The 18,785-nt window shown below is 41.6% G+C and overlaps 1 protein-coding gene across 2 annotated transcripts in view; it reads left to right on the forward strand.

Annotated features, from left to right (window-relative positions):
- TSPAN5 (tetraspanin 5) overlaps window positions 1-18,785 on the forward strand; it is a 275,119-nt gene that overhangs the window by 245,314 nt on the left and 11,020 nt on the right. For both annotated transcript variants that reach the window (XM_075350919.1, XM_075350927.1), the window contains 3 exons: window positions 1,740-1,865; window positions 2,309-2,356; window positions 14,710-14,826. In XM_075350919.1, coding sequence (XP_075207034.1) covers window positions 1,740-1,865; window positions 2,309-2,356; window positions 14,710-14,826 — 291 coding nt within the window. The remainder of the gene's footprint in view (window positions 1-1,739; window positions 1,866-2,308; window positions 2,357-14,709; window positions 14,827-18,785) is intronic.

Raw genomic sequence — 18,785 nt, forward strand, 5'->3', positions numbered from 1 at the left:
TCCTATAAAAACATATGGACATAGACGTCGCTGATGAGTCCTTCAACTTTCTTATCAGCTATTCTTCTGCTCTCCTAAAAGTTGTTAGGTGATAACTACTTATGGCAGTCACTGCACTGGTACCCAGTTTACCAAGAATTAATTAATCCACATTATTACAGAATTCAGTAATGCAGAATGATGTGCTACTCAGGGTATATGTAAAGCATCATGGCAATCCTCGTGGGCAGTGACTTTTATGTCTTCCCATTTAGGCTATGTTCACACACTGCATCTTTTCTTAATCACAAAGATACAGCGTTTTTGGCACCAAAAATGGCACCCGCGGCAAAAACGCATAAAAAAATAGCATTTAGCATGCTTCTACTGACTGGAAGGGCTCAAAAATGCTGGCAAAAACGCAAAAAGAATTGACATGGCACATCTTGGCTGCATCTTCAAAAATGCAGCCTAAAAAAAGATGCACTGTGTAAACAGCAAAAAAGAAATCTCATAGACTTTGCTGGGAGAAGGAAATGCATGCATTTAGGTGCATCTTTGTGACCTCAAAAATGCACCAAAAATGCAGTAAAAGATGCAGTGTGTGAACATAGTCTAATAGTTGCCAGCTAACATCTGTAATTTCTGTAATAGTGAATGCTTTGCATAGACTAATAAAATACTTTTAGGACAAATTAGAGGCAAATAAATATCTAGGGGCCTCTTTAATGTTATATAGGTGCTGATAGTAAATTGACTGAATCTTTTTGTTCTATTGAAGCAGGGTTAGAACACTATTGCAGTGAGAACAGGTCTAATAATAAGGGTTTGACGAAAGTCACAAGTCATGGGCTAGCCATGAGGCTGGGTAGTCAAGAGGTAGTCAAGAGGTTCCAGGTCATATAACTGGAGGGTTAGCAATATACAAAGGTGTGAAACAAAAAGCATAGTCAACTCACTGTCCGAGGTCAAAATTCCAGGTATGTGGCAGATCAAGACAAAGGGGCTAGGCAAATCGATCCTCAGGAGCAAGGTCTAAGGTCAGGAAAACAATAAATCAGACTGAGCACAGGAACAACAGGCACGAAAAATCACCGAGCTAAAGCTACAACTGGTAATGATCTGACCACTGCCAGTCAGCTATATAGCCAAGAGCCACCGGGATAACTGAGGCTGGAGGGATGGACAGGCAGGGACACTGGCACCAACAGGACAGGACTAACAGGCAGGGAACCAACAGGACTAAATGGATGGGACAAAGGGACCTGTCAACTAGCTACCTGTAGTACTGGACACTGATTAGTTAAGCTAAGGCATTTATCAGGCAACTCCCCTAGTGGAAGCTTGCCCTGAATACCCAATGCTTCTCAGTAATAGGCTAAGAGGCACTTCCTGGGATTGGCACGCTGGCCCATTAAGAGAGCAGCGTTACACATTCACAGCATCCTTATCACACAGTGAGTGGCTGATCTGTGTCAAAGGGATCACACTGAGAGATCTGTTCCAAATCTGCATCTAGTTTTCACAGAAAATCTGCACCATACTCCATTTAAGCTCAAATTTCACTTTTTGTAATGCCAATTTCTGCAGCTAAATAGTCCTTGGAGATTTGTACTAAACGAGTCTTGTAAATCTCATTCACTTAAATTGAATTGTACTTTGTTAGGGAAAGAAAGTTCTTGCAGGGTGAAGCATTGTTCTAGGGGAGGATTGATGGAAAACAGTCATTTCTAATGTGTCTTCTTTGTTTCTCTCCATAGTGGCAGTGCTGCGGGGCATTTGGAGCTGATGACTGGAATCTGAATATTTACTTCAACTGCACCGATGCCAATGCTAGTCGAGAGCGCTGTGGTGTGCCATTCTCCTGCTGTACTAAAGACCCTGCTGTACGTTACTTCTTTAGATCCCATATCCTTAGGGCATGTACCGTACGTTTACACCTCTGATAACATGAAATAAATTATACCGATTTAATTTGTAGTAATATTTAATGTCCATGAATTAAATAGTTTTAAAAGTGTGGTGTTGAGACAAGTGACATAGATATATGAAGTCCAGCAGCTCGTTTCTACTTACGTTATGGATTACTATGTCTGACCGGTGCCCTGGTGTTAAATTTGGTGCACTCTGCACAGGGGGAGACAGCAGCACCCCTGTTATTCCTTAAGCTCCTCCAGGAAACCAGGGTATGTGTGTGACCTCCACATTGTAGAAATCTCAGATTATTGCCTATTACCAGGTGATTCTAGTAGGACAGCATAAGAAAAATAAATGTGCTTTGTGTGTTTCTCTATTTCTGATATTAATGTTTGTTTTTTATCACTAATAGGAAGACGTGATTAACACTCAATGTGGTTATGATGTCAGACAAAAGCCAGTAAGTATAAGTCATTACTTTTCTGCAAATTGGGTTCATGTTTTACACTTGGGAATCTTAAGAGATTTAATATTACATTGAGACACTTCACCAAAGTACTACATATGAAAACACAAGATAAATGTCCAAAAAATGTTCCCCAAAAACATAACAAAATCAAGCTAGCCATACATATTAGATGATTCCGGAGACACTGGCCAAACATTGAATGTTGGACCTCTTGATTATCTTTTCCAGGCATCAAGTTATCCAATTGTTATGCTCTCAGGGGAGATAAGTAGAGCTAGTGGGAATGTACTGTATATGTATGTCCCATTGTATTGGCCATGACAGTGGACTATAAACACTGTATTAGGCCTAAGCCACACGGCATGAAAATCGGTGCGAGTGGAGTGCGATAATACATTGCATTCCACTCGGGCCAATATTTGCCTATGTGTCAGCACACATGAGCAATTATTTTCTCAGCCCTAATCGGACTGAGAAAACAATCGCAGCATGCTGCGATTGTAATGCGATCATTGTTTCTCTCGCACCCATTCTAGAGAAAAATCGCACTGCACTTGCGGTAGACCGGTGTACCGCGAGTGCAGGGCGAGAATGGCAATAGCTGGCTACGGAGGAGAGAGGGAGAGAAATCCCTCCCTCCCCTCCGCAGCGCTGGCCCGCCCCTCCTCAGTGCCGTCCCGCCCCCTGCAGCTGAGGTCCGATCGCATGATCAGACCTCAGTCGCAGGGACACTCGCATAACACTCGGCTCTGCTGTACTGCCGGTGTGAGCCGAGTGTCATGCGAGAGGATCGCAGTAATCCCCGTGTGGCCCCGGCCTTAGAGTATTGCTTCTTTCCGTCTTACATCCGCAGCTCTGATTTTGATTAGTTGGCCTGGATTGATATCAACACTGTGCCATAACGCACATCACACCTGGCTAGCTAATTGCAAGAAGATCCGAGGATGCTGCCAGATAAGAGGTGATATTCCCACTCCCATGCAGCAGCCACAGCTCGCTCTTGTAGCCCATAGAATGTAACATGCCAATGGATTTGCACCAACTCTAAAGATACCCTATTGCTGACAGAGACTTATCTCCTTCTCCTTATACAGATCACATGCATTTTCAGCGAAGCTACATATACTGTATATATCACACAGGACCGGCTCCAGGTTTTTGTGGGCCCCGGGCGGAAGAGTCTCAGTGGGCCCCATCTACATGCAGACATGCATATACACAGATACGTACACATACAGGCATACGAACATATACGTATTTGAAGACAAACTCACAAAAACACTTATAAACAGACAAATCTATACAGTCATTTACAGTGACTTACATGGATAAACATCATACATGCATACAGACACATTCCCGCTTGTCTCCATCCAGATCCTCCTGGGCATGTGGCTGTGCTGCATGATGGTCATCACTAACAGACATAGCCACGCACAGTGCACACTCACACTGCTGTATATACATCACAGGTGGGGCTGCGAGCTACAATATATACATCACAGGAGGGGCTGGGGGCATAGACATTACTGGAGGGCATAGATGTTACTGGAATAACAAACAGCTCTGGGGGTCTACACATTACTGGGGTGGGTTGCATAGTGCTCTGGGGGGCTGCACATACGGCTCTGGGGGGCTGCACAGATAGCTATGGGGGGGCCACATTCACAGTTCTGATCCATACATACACACTCATACAGCTTTGCTACACACACACACACACACACACACACCTTGATAGCACTGTTGCACACATCTCTGCTGCATTTGTACAGACACAAACACACACACAGCTCTGCTGTACATATACACATCTCTGCTGTCTGAAGACTATATATAAACACAGCTTTGCTGCACACATCTGCTACGCTGCCCAAACAGCACATATTCATAAAGCTCTGCCGGCTGTCCAGGGCCCCGGCATTTTCCCGGGTGTGCCGTGTGGTGACGCCGGCCCTGATATCACACATAGACAAAATTGTTGGTAGCCTTCTGTTAAAGCAAGAAAACCTTGTGTTGGACACTCAAATAACTTGCAACTGACAAAAGTAATTTTCAATTTAATTTACAGAGTATCAAATAATGAAAATCAGACATTGCCTTTTAAATTGTGGTTTAATAGAAAAATGTAAAAAAAAAAAAACTAATGAAAATTGCCATGACAAAATTGATTGGACTCCTAGAAAGATTTGAAAATAGTTTGACTCTAACGACATGAAAAACTAACATGTATCTTGTAATGAACATCACAGGTGTCTACAAACTTGTAATCATAGTTACATAGTTACATAGGTTCAAAAAAGACCTAGGTCCATCTAGTTCAACCTTCCTCCACCAGTTCTACTATTTGTCCCTAAGCCACTTATAACCAACAATGTTGTGTGTACTGAGGAAATCATCCAGCCCTCTTTTAAAAGCTGTTATAGTATCTGCCATTACTACCTCTTGTGGTAGTGTATTCCACAGTCTGACTGCTCTAACTGTAAAGAACCCTTTCCTATTTAGCTGCCGTAATCACTTTTCTTCCACTCGCAGTGTATGCCCCATGGTCCTTAGTACTGTCTTTGGAAGAAATAAGTCATGTGCCAGTCCTTTATATTGACCACACATGTATTTATACATATAAATGAGATCTCCTCTTTAATGTATTTTTTCTAAGCTAAACATATCTAACTTTTTCAACCTCTCATCATATGGGAGGCCTTCTATTCCTTGTAGTAGTCTAGTTAGCCGCCTTTGAACTGATTCTAACTTCTGAATGTCCTTCTTAAAATGTGGAGCCTAAAACTGGATCCCATATTCCAGATGTGTCCCTACAAATGATTTATAGAGGGGTAACAATACATTGGGATCCTGAGATCTAATCTCTCTTTTTATACACCCTAAAATCTTGAGGGCTTTAGCAGCTGCTGCTTGACATTTCGTACTGCTGCTCAGCTTATTTGTAATGAGGATACCCAAGTCCTTCTCCTGTTCTATAGTCCTCAGTTTACTTCCATTTAATGTATACACAGCTATAGGATTACTCCGTCCTAGGTGTATTACTTTACATTTATCAACATTAAATCTCATTTGCCAAGTATCTGCCCATTCGGACATCTTATTCATATCTTTTTGTAATATTGTATTATCAAGGTCAGTTTTTAATATCCTATATAGTTTGGTGTCCTCAGCAAAGACTGACACTTTACTATCAATCCCATCCACAAGGTCATTAATAAATAGATTAAAAAGAATCGGTCCTAGCACAGATCTCTGCGGTACACCACTGCTGACTATAGCCCATTTAGAGAATGTACCATTTATGACTACTCTTTGTTTCCTATCTTTTAGCCAATTTGTTACCCAGTTGCATATAGTTTCCCCTAGTCCTTGCTTCTGGAGTTGAAGTATAAGGCTATCAGTCGTTCTAGGAGTACAAGGCAACGCTTTCTGACCCATGTGGTCCTTAGTCAAAAAGTGCCTAAAAACTCACTAAGAACCATTGGACTTAAATATCACCCAACATTCATTAATTAACAATCACATAGTGATAACACATGTTTAGATTGGAAACCTCTACCTAGACACAACCCTCATTTGGATAAATATATAGACACTTTGAGACATTTGGTAAACTCCACTATCCTAGACACACACAGGAGGCAACCATCCAACATCAGTGCCCAGTAGAGAAGGACAATAAAATCTTTGAAAACCAACAAAGAAATCATCATTAAACCTGCAGACAAGGGAGGTGCAATAGTCGTGATGAACAAATCATACTACATGAAGGAAGCACACAGACAACACACGCTACTTTAAAAAATTGGAGTCTGACCCTACACAGGACTACTGCAAGGAACTAAACAAGTTGATCTCTTGTCTGTCTGACAAATCCTTAAGAGCTGATGAACTGATACCGGTAAGTCCAAGAATAGGTACATTCTACATGCTTCCCAAAATTCACAAATCTGGAAATCCAGGAAGACCCATCATTTCATGTGTGGGCCCCTCACTGAACAAGTCTCTGGATGGGTAAAGGGATACAACCAGCTACATCCAGGACACTACTGACCTATTGAAAATCTATCAGCAATAGGTCCTCCACCAGATGGAACCATCCTTGCCACCATGGAAGTGGAATCTTTGTACTCGCATATTCTATACCAGAATGGATTAAATTGTTGCAAAGTCTTCCTGGAAAATACAGGAATTGATGCCGATTCTGTGGTGAAGCTTACAAAATTCATCCTCACCCATAATTACTTCGCATTTGATAATAATATATATCTACAGAAGACTGGAACAGCAATGGGAAGCAAAATGGCACCAAAATATGCAAATATTTTCATGGTAAAGCTTGAAAGTGACTTTTTATCCTCTTGTCCTATCAGGCCTCTGGCCTACTACCGTTACATTGATGATATTTTAATCATCTGGACAGTCTGAGGAGCAGCTGAAGACATTTCATGAACACTTTAATCAGTTTCATCCCACCAACAACTTAACGCTCAACTACTCTTTCACTGAAATCAACTTTTTGGACACCATCATCAAACTAAAAAACAATGAAAGAGACATCCCTGTACTAGAAACCAGTTGACCGTCCAACATACCTGAAATGGCACAGTTTTCATCCAAAACACATAAAAAACTCTATTGTGTACAGTCAGGCCATCAGATACAATCGGATATGTTCCAACACTACAGATAGAGACAATCACCTTGAGGGCCTCAGAAAGACCTTTTTGAATCAAGGCTACCAACCAAGAACAATTGAAAACCAGATTACAAGACCCACTAGAATATCAATAAACCATCTCCTACATTATAAAACTAAAGAAGAAAATAACCAGGTACCTCTTGTGATCACCTACAATCCAAATTTGGAGGTGTTAAGAAGAGCTGTACGGAAACTACAACCATTATTGCAAAAAGATGTCCAATTAAAATCAATTCTTCCAGACCCCCCACTTCTGTGTCTTAGGCAGCCCCCGAATCTAAGAAGCATAATTGTCAGAAGCTCAATGTCAATGTCCTCTCCAACAACAACAGGAACACTTCTCTGTAACCTGAAAAAATGTAAGACATATCCATTTATACTGACAACGGACAAGATAAAGATTCCCAGATCACATCATTACTACAAGATCCCAGGTACCTTCAGCTGCACCACAACCAATGTGGTGTACTTAATTATATGTACCAAATGTCCAACTGGGGGTCTGTATGTAGGAGAGACAAGACAACAGCTCAGAACAAGGATGAATTCTCATTGCCACACAATTAGAGAAAAAAGGACAGATCTACCTGTGGCCAAACATTTTTGTAACCAAGACCACAGCATCATGGACATGAAATTGCTGGTTTTGAAAGAAGATTTCAAATCCCAGAGAGACAGGAGAGTCTGGGATACAAGCCTATGATGACCTTTGACACATTCAGAGCAGGAATTAATGTGTCACATGGCTTTATGTATTTTTACATCAATTAAGAAATGTCCTCCTCAGACCATCTGGGGGCATCTTAACTCTGGACCAGACCTCAATCAGAGGTCAATAAAACTTTCACACTGCTTATCTATGAACTGCTGCAATATTTATGACCACAATAGTTTGTCCTCTTGCCATACTGATAGTTCTGCTTCACATAACTTGTCTTATTTACTGCTCCATTCTATGTCCTGCTGTATATAAATATTCGACTCTTTAGATTTTGTGTTATACTGAGCCTGATGAGGAGACTTGAGTAGTCTCAAAAGCTTGCTATTATTACCATCTTTTCAGTTAGCCATTAAAGGGTATCAACCACAGTGGACTCTCAGTTTTTTTAAACAATTTTTTTAACACATGTTTAGTCACTTTAGTTATGAGAAGGTGATCCCGATGGTCTAATTTAAATATCGAGCACTGCAGTTTCCTCTCCCATTGAATGTGATCCTTATCGATACACGTGGTTATTGCTAGATCATTCAGACATCGCGCAGTGCAATTTCTTCTCCTGCTGAATGCGAAACCCATCAGTATCCATGATAATTGCTGGAAGACTAAAGTGCTGCAAAATGGTTATAGAAGATTCTCATGAAAACACATATTTTATAAACATACATGGCAAAATAATAACTTGTACAAATCGATCAATAAAATTATACTAATCCTATACAAAATAACAAAAAAGAATTAATAAAGTAAATACATAATAATAGAAATGATAAGAAAAACCATAATAGAATAATGACATAAATTAGATGAACATAAAATACACATAATGTTGCTACATATAAGCAAGGTAATTAACTTAGATTAACATATATAAACTACATCTAAGAAAATAAACCACAAAATATGTTTATCAGAAAAATATACAGTATACACTGTGTGCAGAAATATTAGGCAAATGAGCATGTTGATCACATAATTTTTATACATGTTGTCCTACTCCAAGCTGTATAGGCTTGAGAGCCAACTACCAATTACGTAAATCAGGTGATGTGCATCTCTGTAATGAGGAGGGGTGTGGTGTAATGACATCAACACCCTATACAAGGTGTGCTTAATTATTAGGCAACTTCCTTTCCTTTGGCAAAATGAGTCAGAAGAGAGATTTGACGGGTTCTGAAAAGTCCAAAATTGTGAGATATCTTGAAAGGGATGCAGCAGTCTTGAAATTGCCAAACTTTTTGAAGCGTGATCACTGAACAATCAAGCGTTTCATGGCAAATAGCCAATAGGGTTGCAAGAAGCGTGTTGGGCAAAAAAAAGCGCAAAATAACTGCCCATGACTTGAGGAAAATCAAGCATGAAGCTGCCAAGATGCCATTTGCCACCAGTTTGGCCATATTTCAGAGCTGCAACGTTACTGGAGTATCAAAAAGCACAAGGTGTGCCATACTCAGGGACATGGCCAAGGTAAGGAAGGCTAAAAAATGACCACCTTTGAACAAGAAACATAAGATAAAACGTCAAGACTGGGCCAAGAAATATCTTAAGACTGATTTTTCAAAGCTTTTATGGACTGATGAAATGAGAGTGACTCTTGATGGGCCAGATGGATGGGACAGAGGCTGGATCAGTAAAGGGCAGAGAGCTCCACTCCGACTCAGACGCCAGTAAGGTGGAGGCGGGGTACTGGTATGGGCTGGTATCATCAAAGATGAACATGTGGGACCTTTTCAGGTTGAGGATGGAGTGAAGCTCAAGTCCCAGACCTACTGCCAGTTTCTGGAAGACAATTTCTTCAAGTAGTGGTACTGGAAGAAGTCAGTATCGTTCAAGAAAAATATGATTTTCATGCAAGACAATGCTCCATTACATGCATCCAACTATTCCAAAGCGTGGCTGGCCAGTAATTGTCTAAGAGATGAAAAAATAATGACATGGCCCACTTGTTCACCTGATCTGAACCCCATAGAGAACATGTGGTCCCCCATAAAATATAAGATCTACAGGGAGGGAAAAGAGTACACCTCTCGGAACAGTGTCTGGGAGGCTGTGGTGGCTGCTGCACGCAATATTGATCGAACACAGATCAAGCAACTGACAGAATCTATGGATGGTAGGCTGTTGAGTGTCATCATAAAGAAAGGTGGCTATATTGGTCACTAATTTTTTTGGGTTTTGTTTTTGCATGTCAGAAATGTTTATTTCTAAATTTTGTGCAGTTATATTGGTTTACCTGGTGAAAATAAACAAGTGAGATGGGAATATATTTTGTTTATATTAAGTTACATAATAATTCTGCACAGTAATAGTTACCTGCACAAACAGATATCCTCCTAAGATAGCCAAATCTAAAAAAAAAACACTCCAACTTCCAAAAATATTAAGCTTTGATATGTATGAGTCTTTTGGGTTGATTGAGAACAGAATTGTTGATCAATAATAAAAAAAATTCTCTAAAATACAACTTACCTAATAATTCTGCATACTGTGTATACTCATGTAGGTTATCACATCACATACAAAAATGTCATAACACACAACATATACGAACGAATAAACACCTGTGTGAGCAAGTAAAACGTATTAGAATATATAAATACTGTAAATATTGAAAATATTAAATCAAATCTTTTGTTCTAAACATATAAAATATATGCATAAATAATTTCTTTTGTAAATAAACAGAATTATACAACAATATTAAAATAAAACATTAAAGATCTTAATATAGTAATATCAAATTAGATTTTCTGTTCCAACCTGACAGGTGAGATGTATTAAGCAATGAAATAAAAAAAACCTCCCTATTCAACTAAGAGCTTGTCCAATTGTCTTCACAGATGGGTTTTCTCACTTTTTCAATAGCATGAAAACTAAAGTGCAATAAATACCCATCATGAGAATTGAGATGGGTTAGTAATAGGGTGTCTGATAGACGCCTCACCATTAATAACCTTCGAGCTTCAGCTGACATTACACAGCTGACATCAAGCCAAAAAATAATACCCCAATTGCCATCACACCACGGCAGTGGGGAAGAGTCTGGCAAAGCGCCAAAATTAGTGCATGTATGATACCCCAATTCTGAGGTGGTTGCAGGCTGGTATTTTTAGGTTAGAAAGAGGCCAATATCAATGAACCTCCCCAGTCTGATAATATCAGCCCCCAGCTGCCTGCTTTACCTTGGCAAATTATTAAAAATGAGGGGGACCCAACGTCATTTTTTTTTAATAAATTAGTTCTCAGCAGCGAACTGGGAGTCAAGACATCTTCCCCAGGCTATTCTCATTCCATTTAAATGTTGTTTAAATCCATTTTAGCAATTTTCCTGCCCCCCCCCTCCACAGCTCTCCTGTTAGGGTCTTCTGAAAAACGCTTGAGGTCCCCATTGACTTCCATTATTCTCATTACTCAAATTGAGTCTGTCCGAGCATCCGACCTACTCAATTTGCGTAACGGGTGTTGGAGCACTTTAGTGCTCTCTCATCACTAAAGACAAGTGAGAAAAATGTTATGACACTTTTCTGGATGAAAATTGGATCACTTGTGTGAACCTAACCTTTTAGTATCACATTAGCATTTAAATTGGACAAGTGCAATGCGAGAAAATCTACAAATGCACTTTGACCAATGTTAGTGAATGAAGCAGAGCAGATTTGCGATTTTTATTTCAACCAGATTTGGCATGCAGAAACAATTACAGCATGCTGCGAGTGGCTGGGTAGCTCACACGAGAGTCGCCAATGTAAGTCAATGGATGCAAGATAAAATCGGACATCAAACAGACCATGCATGTGGCTTCTGATTTTTATGCACACATCTCCAAGGAAAATGAAAAATTAGCTAAAGCTATAGATACATATTGTACACTTACACCCTTTAGTGCCTTTGATGTGGCACTAAAGGGTTTTTAGCCTGGTTTAACTAATAAAATAAATAAATAATTTAAAACAAATCAATGTGAGGTCCCTCCTATTTTTGATAACAAGCAAAAGTGAAGCAGACAGCTGTGGGCTGATATTATCAAACTGGGAAGGTCAATGCATATTGGGCCCTTTCGAGCCTAAAAATACCAGCCCTCAGCCATCCCAGGATTCATGCATCACATTAGATGTAACAGCTCTGGCCTCGGCTCATGTGTGACACCCCCATTACTAACCCAGTAAGTCAAAATAAATAAACACAGAAACAAAAATACTTTATTTGAAAAATCTCTCCCCGACACTTTCAGTGGCTCACTAATTTATTTAAAAAAAATGTGAAAAAAAAAACCATGCAGATTCAATGTAGTCCAGTGAATCCAGTGTAGTCCAGAAAGGGAAACCTGAAAGACATAAAAAGAGGCAAAGACAAGACACCATCCCTCTTTCACCAGTTTATTAGAAAAAAATTAGCCCACACAGGTCCAATGTAGTCCATGGTGTTTCCTCGTCATCTCGAATCTGTAGTCCAAAGCCTATGGAGCCTCGTTGTAAGAACAAAACGTCATTGGTTTCAGCAGCAGTCATTCCCGGTCCGAAGAGCGGTGACTTCATTAACGTCACCGCTCCTTACAGCCACCAGGTCTCGCGCTGCCCTCTGCATGACCTGGTAAGAGCGGTGATGTCAATAACACCTATCTATCTATTTATCTATCTATCAATCTATCTATCTATGATAGGACACTCTTTTGGCCTCTCTTGGACTTACCTTTTGGACTTGCCCTTATTGCTGTAACCCTCTGGACATATCTAGCATCCATTCTAGGATCTATCCTTGCTGGGAGCTTAAGGCTATGTGCGCACACTGCGTTTTTTTGACGCTGCGTTTTTGTGCGTTTTTGGCCGCTAAAAACGCACAAAAACGCACCTGCGTCGAAAAAACGCGGCAAAAAACGCACGCGTTTTGCCGCGATTTGGTGCGTTTTTTTGCTGCGTTTTGCTGCGTTTTTGCTCACTGCGTCCTTATGCGTTTTTTATCAGTGAACAAAAAAAAAAGGTCTGATGTCATTTCCTTCTTTAATGTGTTCTTCATTCTCCACTAGTGTATGCAGAAGAGCAGACAGCTGCAGAACTACAAGGCTCAGCATACTCCATCCAATAGTGTATGCAGGAGAGCAGACAGCAGCTGCAGAACTACAAGGCTCAGCATCCTCCATCCCATAGTGTATGCAGGAGAGCAGACAGCAGCTGTCGAACTACAAGGCTCAGCATCCTCCTTCCAGGACTGTATGCAGGATTTCTTTGCCCCCCCAAACAAAAAAAATGACGTGGGCTTCGCCATATTTTTGTATGCTAGCCGGGTACAGCAGGCAGGTACGGGCTGCCCCCAACCCCCAACTGCCTATTTGTACCCGGCTGGGAACCAAAAATATAGGGAAGCCCTTTTTTTTAAAATTATTTCATGAATTTCATGAAATAATTAAAAAAAAAAATGACATGAGCTTCGCCCAATTTTTGAGTCCAGCCGGGTACAACTAGGCAGCTGGGGATTGGAATCCACAGTGCAGGGTGCCCATGCTTTCTGGGCACCCCCGCTGTGAATTGCAGTCCCGCAGCCACCCCAGAAAATGGCGCTTTCATAGAAGCGCCATATTCTGGTGCTGTATCCAACTCTTCCAGCTGCCCTGATGCCGGGTGGCTCGCTGGGTAATAATGGGGTTAGGGCTAGCTGTATAGCTGGCCCTAAGCCCGAAATTCATGGTGTCACGCCAATATTAGACATGGCCACCATGAATTTCTAGTAAAGATAAAAAAAAACCACAACACACAGAAAAATATTTTTATTAGAAATAAAACACAACACAATTAGTGACTCCATCTTTATTGAAATAAAGAACCCCCCCTCCGCAGTAATCTTGGGTCAAGGGTCCCGCGCCGTCCAATCCGGATCCAATATCATCTGATGGGTTTGCTGGAAGGCAAAGCGATCAGATGATGTGTCAGGATCAAGTGCCTGAATCCCATCACACATCAGCTGATTGTATAAAAGCCGATTATACAATCAGCAGATGCATCGGTGCAAAAAAAAATAAAAAAAATAATACTCACTTATGTGCTGATTACCGGCAGCTCCTGCAGCGATGGGGCGGGAGTCTGATCCTGTCCGATCGCTGCAGCAGCTGCCGGTAATCAGGGATGAAGTCTCCTGACGCATCCACTGATACCGGCCGGGCGCCCGCGTCACCGCGATACTTACGATCACCTGATGCGTCAGGTGACTGCATCAGGTGATCCATCGCCAGGTCCTGCATCCATCGGAGCTTTTCCGGCGGTCTGCACACAGCCGGAGCAGGGGTGGCGATACCGTGAGAGGAGCTGGGAGCGGGCATGGCACCGGGACCCTGCAGACAGGTGAGTATAACTTTTTTTTTTTTTTTCTACTGTTAACTTTTGTTTTCGCAGCCGCTTCCACCTCCTGCCTGTACATGGCGCTGCACGGCAGCATACATGCACAGGACGGGAGGTGGAAGCGACGGTGACGGTACCGGGAGGATTCACGCTTCTGTGTTTACTGAGAGAAGGAATCCTCTTCCTGTACACGTCACTTTACTACCCACCTCCTGCGTTTATAGCTGCGTTTTTGGTCTTAGAAATGCACCAAAACGCAGCTATTTGCGTTTCTCATTGCGTCTTTCAACATCCCATTGCACTCAATGGATGAAAAGCGCAGTGAAAAACGCGGGAATAATTGACATGCTGCGTTTTTGTGGCACCATAAAAACGCAGCTGAAAAAAAACAGATGTGTGCGGACAGCAAAAATGAAAACTCATAGACTTTGCTGGGGAAGCAAAGTCCTGCAGTTTTGAGGCCAAAAACGCACCCGAAAAACGCGCAAAAACGCCGCGAAAAACGCACTCTGCGCACATAGCCTTAACAAAACAGAAATGTGATGTGAATGGGGTCTTAAAAGTTTATAATTGAGTTTTTGTTCTCTTGCAGGAACTTGACCAGCAAGCAACCATACATACCAAAGGTTGTGTTCCCCAGTTTGAGAAATGGCTGCAAGATAATCTAACCATTGTGGCCGGGGTGTTCATAGGCATTGCATTACTGCAGGTAAATGGATTCAGTAACGTTATACACTGAAATTAACCCAAAGGGATAGTCAATGGGATCTATTAGAGACTGTTTTTCTATTCCTATGACAATAGAAAATCTGAAATACCTAACAAAAATGTGAAAGCAGCTTTTACCTGTAGTCTGCAAAATTAAAGGCTCTGTTTTTCAGTTTTCTGCAGAAAACAGCAACTAAATCTCTGCATTAGTATATGTAGTAAATAGTAGTTAGAATTAATTTTCGCCCAGTCCTTACAGATTTTATCCGTTGCTTTTCTGGTACACATAGCTGCCCTTTTCTTGACATTTTTCATTGTATGCATATTCAGCTCTTATCACCATTTATCAGAATTTCTTTATCTTGTGATTATTGTACAGTGCTAGTAATGTCAGCTTGGTTTACTGCCTTTCCAATGTTCTTTTACCATGGAGCATAACTTTGTGGTGTGATAATCCAAGTCTGCAGCAGCTGGCCATGGATGAATGCCAGTGTTATAACACATACTATACATCAAATTCTTCGTTCACTGCAGTATGAATTTCAAGCTCACTGCTGCAATGAAATGCATTAGTCATCAGTCCCCTGTATATCTCTAAGTCACTCACTGACAGACCTCCCGCAGCTGCTATCTACATTCAATAGAATGCCACTAAGGAGCAATATTCCCATTGATAAGATGGGTACTTGTACAAAGGTAAATATGTTCATGACGTGTACATCATATTAGGTATTGGTTTGTGCAGAGCAGTAAGCAGTATATTAACTAAGTATCTTTACTGGCCTTGTGAACAAAGGCTGAGTTTAAAGGCACACTAAAGTAATAGTACACTGAGAGCTACACTTGGCCATTTCATTACCTTAAAGGGAAGGTGTCGCAGTTTTATATTTTTATATTAAAAATAGTGATTATGAAATAAAGTATTTTTTATACAAAATTAAAATCACCGCTTATTTAGTTTTTATTTAACTCTAATTTTACTGAAGGCACTGGGGGCTCCCATGCTGGATTTGCTGTGTGTGTAATGACAGTTACTCAATCCTTTATGGCAGCCCCTGTGCATAGAGAACAGTGGTCGGGATCCGACCCCATTTAGTAATGTTACAGTAGGCATCTGCTGTGACCTGGACGCGCCCCCTGGGCTGTCCAGATCACAGCAGAGGGAGGAGATCGGCGCCATCATTGTGGAGCTCACAGCGTATACTGGTTGCTCCACTTTACCCCTGTCAACCGCCGGGATGTGTGAGTACGGGCCGCCTACTCTCCCCTCCCCCCGGCATTACTGTCTCCAATGACACCCCCTCCCTCCGCTCTACCCAGCCCCGCTCTCCCCTCGCTACTGCTGCCGCCGCCCCTCCCCCCCACCGTTACTGTCTCCAATGACATTCCCTCCTTCCGCTCTACCCAGCCGCCGCTTTGCCCGCCGCTGCTGTGTGTGTTTGTGATTCTGCATGTGAGTACCGGTGCTCCTTCACCACCAACGCCGCTGCTACCATCTCCAAAAACACCGCCGCTCAACCCCCCCCTTCCTCTTGCCACCTGTCGGCCTGTGCGTGAACCGGTGATACTGTATGCAGGGTTGTGTATCTAATCCTATCCTGTGATACTGTCTGCTGAGCTGTGTATCTAATTCTATCCTGTGATACTGTCTGCTGAGCTGTGTATCTAATCCTCTCCTGTGTGATATTGTCTGCTGAGCTGTCTATCTAATCCTATCCTGTGTGATACTGTCTGCTGAGCTGTGTATCTAATTCTATCCTGTGTAATACTGTATGCAGGGCTGTGTATCTAATCCTATCCTGTGATACTGTCTGCTGAGCTGTGTATCTAATCCTCTTCTGTGATACTGTCTGCTGAGCTGTGTATCTAATCGTCTCCTGTGTGTTATTGTCTGCTGAGCCGTGTATCTAATCCTCTCCTCTGTGATACTGTCTGCTTAGCCGTGTATCTAATCCTCTCCTGTGTGATACTGTCTGCTTAGCCGTGTATCTAATCCTTTCCTGTGTGATACTGTCTGCTGAGCCGTGTATCTAATCCTCTCCTGTGTGATACTGTCTGCTGAGCTGTGTATATAATTCTCTCCTGTGTGATACTGTCTGCTGAGCCGTGTATCTAATCCTCTCCTGTGTGATACTGTCTGCTGATCCGTGTATCTAATCCTATCCTGTGTGATACTGTCAGCTGAGCCATGTATCTAATCCTCTCCTGTGTGATACTGTCTGCTGAGCTGTGTATCTAATCCTATCCTGTGTGATACTGTCTGCTGAGCCATGTATCTAATCCTCTCCTGTGTGATACTGTCTGCTGAGCCGTGTATCTAATCCTCTCCTGTGTGATACTGTCTGCTGAGCCGTGTATCTAATCCTATCCTGTGTGATACTGTCTGCTGAGCTGTGTATCTATTCCTATCCTGTGTGATACTGTCTGCTGATCCGTGTATCTAATCTTATCCTGTGTGATACTGTATGCAGGGCTGTGTATCTAATCCTATCCTGTGTGATACTGTATGCAGGGCTGTGTATCTAATCCTATCCTGTGTAATACTGTATGCAGGGCTGTGTATTTAATCCTATCCTGTGATACTGTCTGCTGAGCTGTGTATCTAATCCTCTCCTGTGATACTGTCTGCTAAGCTGTGTATCTAATCCTCTCCTGTGTGATATTGTCTGCTTAGCCGTGTATCTAATCCTCTCCTGTGTGATACTGTCTGCTTAGCCGTGTATCTAATCCTCTCCTGTGTGATACTGTCTGCTTAGCCGTGTATCTAATCCTCTCCTGTGTGATACTGTCTGCTGAGCCGTGTATCTAATCCTCTCCTGTGTGATACTGTCTGCTGAGCTATGTATATAATTCTCTCCTGTGTGATACTGTCTGCTGAGCCGTGTATCTAATCCTATCCTGTGTGAAACTGTCTGCTGATCCGTGTATCTAATCCTATCCTGTGTGATACTGTCAGCTGAGCCATGTATCTAATCCTCTCCTGTGTGATACTGTCTGCTGAGCTGTGTATCTAATCCTATCCTGTGTGATACTGTCTGCTGAGCCATGTATCTAATCCTCTCCTGTGTGATACTGTCTGCTGAGCCGTGTATCTAATCCTCTCCTGTGTGATACTGTCTGCTGAGCTGTGTATCTATTCCTATCCTGTGTGATACTGTCTGCTGATCCGTTTATCTAATCTTATCCTGTGTGATACTGTATGCAGGGCTGTGTATCTAATCCTCTCCTGTGTAATACTGTATGCAGGGCTGTGTATCTAATCCTATCGTGTGTGATACTGTATGCAGGGCTGTGTATCTAATTCTATCCTGCGTGATACTGTCTGCTGAGCCGTGTATCTAATGCTATCGTGTGTGATACTGTCTTCTGAGCTGTGTATCTAATCCTGTCCTGTGTGATACTCCAGCTGTCCTTGGTGACACTTTAGACATTTCTGGTCACCAACAAAATGGCTCCGCACTGTGTCCCCACATTTCATTCTCTCTTATCTGTTGTAAACACTATTTCTACAGTGGGATTTCTGTAGGTTTTCAGCAGCTGCTCCCCTAGTGTTTAACAGTGGAAAATATCAAACTTTTTAATTTTTTTATATTTTGCTCAATTAAAAACAAATAATAATATTTAAACAAAACATTAATACTTTATATTTTTTTCAGGTATTGAATTTTTGTTTTTTTTTACGACACCTTCCCTTTAAACAAGTACATTTGGAAAAGCCAGCAGTGCCAGCAGGTAGAATATTAGGGTATGTGCGCAAGCTGTGTTTTTAATTTGACAAAAAAATGAACCCTCTGGCAGACTTAACAACTGTAAACACTGCGTTTGACAAAAAAACGCACCCAAAACGTATGCGTTTTGGATGCGTTTTTGACAGTGTGTTTTTAAGGGAGAAATAAATATAATAGGATAAATGATAGCTAGCTAGAATAGATAGAGAGAAAGCATAGATAGCTAGAAATA

This window comes from Anomaloglossus baeobatrachus, chromosome 1, assembly GCF_048569485.1.
Source record: "Anomaloglossus baeobatrachus isolate aAnoBae1 chromosome 1, aAnoBae1.hap1, whole genome shotgun sequence".
NCBI lineage: Eukaryota > Metazoa > Chordata > Amphibia > Anura > Aromobatidae > Anomaloglossus > Anomaloglossus baeobatrachus.